We start from the raw sequence: 2,500 nt of genomic DNA, 5'->3' as shown, positions 1-2,500 counted from the left end.
ACTGCTCCTCTCCATCCCTAGTTCAGAACACTTGTTTCTCCAGACCTCTCTCCCACTCCACCCATCATCCTCTCTGTTCCTTTCTTTGAAATACGATTAGCTTTTGAGTGTTATGCACGAACAGACACACACACACACACACACACACACTGTGTGAAGTATGATTTGCTTTGAGCATTTATGTACAAAGTCTTACAGTGCTGTGATGAAAGAGGGGTTTCTGAGAGATGGTGAGACAGTGAGAACACACAATACAGTGTCTGTCTGTCTGTCTGTCTGTCTGTCTGTCTGTCTGTCTGTCTGTCTGTCTGTCTGTCTGTCTGTCTGTCTGTCTGTCTGTCTGTCTGTCTGTCTGTCTGTCTGTCTGTCTGTCTGTCTGTGTGTGTGTGTGTCTCTGTGTGTGTGTGTCTGTCTGTGTGTGTTTGTCTGTCTGTGTGTGTGTGTGTGTGTGTGTGTGTGTGTGTGTGTGTATGGGTGGGTGTGTCAGTACCTAAGACCACCACTCCCAGCTGCTCTCACTTGAAAGCCCAGAGATCAGTGTGCAAGCTGTTTAATCTTCCCCTTGCAAGACCCGCAAAGCCCATTTTTACCCCCCCCCCCATTTTTACCCCCCCCCCCCCGTCAGGAGAACACAGGGGAAAGAGAAGGAACCAATTAATGGAGATTCATTGAAATTAAAGACTTTTATAGCCACTGCTGAGACCACTGCTAACACGTCTCTGTTGTCCAATGAAACACTCACACTCACACTCACACACACACACACACACACACACACACACACACACACACACACACACACACACACACACACACACACACACACACACACACACACACACCTGGATTCACTAGGAAAGGATACAGTACTTCCTGAATAAGGTGATATATCAGCCATGTCCTGAAGGTCTCCACACTCTGACTTGATGAGCGACAGCCCCTCGCTCCCTCCTCCATGTTGGGGCGGAGAGCTCTGCCTGTGGTGGTGGTGGTGGTGGGAGACAAAATGGACGCCTCCGCCCGACCCCATCTTGGTCCGCAGCCCCACAGTTTCCCTGGAGAGGTCCATGGACTCAGGAGAGGAGCGCTGGTCTTTGGAGAAACTCTGGAAAGGGTAGCCCATCAGTGGGAGGGGGAAGGGGTGTCGGAAGGAGGGAGGGGAGAAGCCCAGAGAGGCAGAGAGGGGGGAGGAATGGAGGGAGGGGTGGTGGGGGTGAGGAGGAGGAGGAGGAGGAGGGAGAGAGGGGTTCTGTTGATGTGGGTCGGCGCTGGTCTTCCTGACCACTAGAGGCAGTGCTTCTGTCTGGTCACCGGCCGTCGGAACACTGAGGCCCCCGAACGAGTCCAGCGTGCTCGGGATGATGACGTCGCCAAAGCACGGCAGCCTCTGATTGGCTGAGTGAAAGTTGGGACTGTCACCGTTCATGTTCATGCTGACTCCCCCGAAGCGAGAGTCAGTGGAGAGGGAGGGGGGGAAGGGAGGGAAGGAGGCCTGTGAGGGAGCTTTAGTGGCAGAGGGGGTGTTTTGGGAGCCACCGTGATGAGAGGGATGGTGTTGAAGATGATGATGGCTGGGTGGTTTATGGTTGAACCCTTTAACCACGGTGTCGACCACCTGCGACATGGCAGAGTTCAGCTCCTGTTTTAGAGTCTCGGCTAGCTGCCTCCCCTCTGCTCGCATCGGCCCCCCTCCTGCCCCTTTCTCCCCTCGGCCCCAATCCCTCTTCAGCCTCCCCCCCCCCTCCCTCTCTCCCTCATCCCTCTCTCCCTCCTCCTTCTCTCCCTCCTCATCCTTCTCTCCAGCCACCAGGGCCTGTTCTCGGAACAGTGCTCTGGCTCGGTCAAGAAACAGACCTGGGTCGTCAACCAACTCTGACAGGTCATCGTAGATACCGTCGGCATGGTTACGGTCGCCGCGGCGGTCCCTGTGTGTGTTCTCCAAACCGTCAGAGCGGTGGCTGTTCTCGGACAGGTTCCCGTCCTCCTCCCCTCCTCCTGCTCTCTCCTCCTCCTCCTCCTCCTCCTCCTCCTCCTCCTCAGTCTCAGTCTCGTAGATCTGATAAAACTTCTCCTGCAGCTGACGAAGCTGTTTCTGTAAAACAATACAAAATATTAAAATACACTATTGAACTTAATATAGCAATCAATCAATAACATATAGAAAAAAATATCAATAAATACAGTATATACATGTATAAATAAATCAATAAATGAATAGTGAATAATTAACGTTCTACATTAATATATAGATAGCTGTAGGAATAGAAACAGGTCATGTTTCAAACTCAACTTTTGCCACTTTTCTAACAAATTGATATATTTACAACTCACTACCAAAGCTTGAAGTGTGTGGTTTGTGTGTGTGTGTGTGTGTGTGTGTGTGTGTGTGTGTGTGTGTGTGTGTGTGTGTGTGTGTGTGTGTGTGTGTATGTGTGTGTGTGTGTGTGTTTCCCCTCACCTGCATATCCTCTAGCTGTAGTTTGAGTTGTCGTCTCTCCTC

The 2,500-nt window shown here is 51.4% G+C and overlaps 1 protein-coding gene across 2 annotated transcripts in view; it reads right to left on the bottom strand.

The window, feature by feature from the left end:
- Positions 1 to 2,500, bottom strand: part of prox1a (prospero homeobox 1a) — a 70,143-nt gene that overhangs the window by 58,817 nt on the left and 8,826 nt on the right. For both annotated transcript variants that reach the window (XM_045723715.1, XM_045723716.1), the window contains exons 3-4: positions 2,459 to 2,500; positions 866 to 2,092 (exon numbers count right to left, since the gene is read on the bottom strand). The exon at positions 2,459 to 2,500 is cut by the window's right edge and continues 531 nt beyond it. In XM_045723715.1, coding sequence (XP_045579671.1) covers positions 866 to 2,092; positions 2,459 to 2,500 — 1,269 coding nt within the window. The remainder of the gene's footprint in view (positions 1 to 865; positions 2,093 to 2,458) is intronic.

This window comes from Salmo salar, chromosome ssa09 (assembly GCF_905237065.1).
Source record: "Salmo salar chromosome ssa09, Ssal_v3.1, whole genome shotgun sequence".
NCBI lineage: Eukaryota > Metazoa > Chordata > Actinopteri > Salmoniformes > Salmonidae > Salmo > Salmo salar.
Note: the sequence above shows the minus strand (reverse complement) of the source record. Positions and strands in the feature narration are given on the sequence as shown.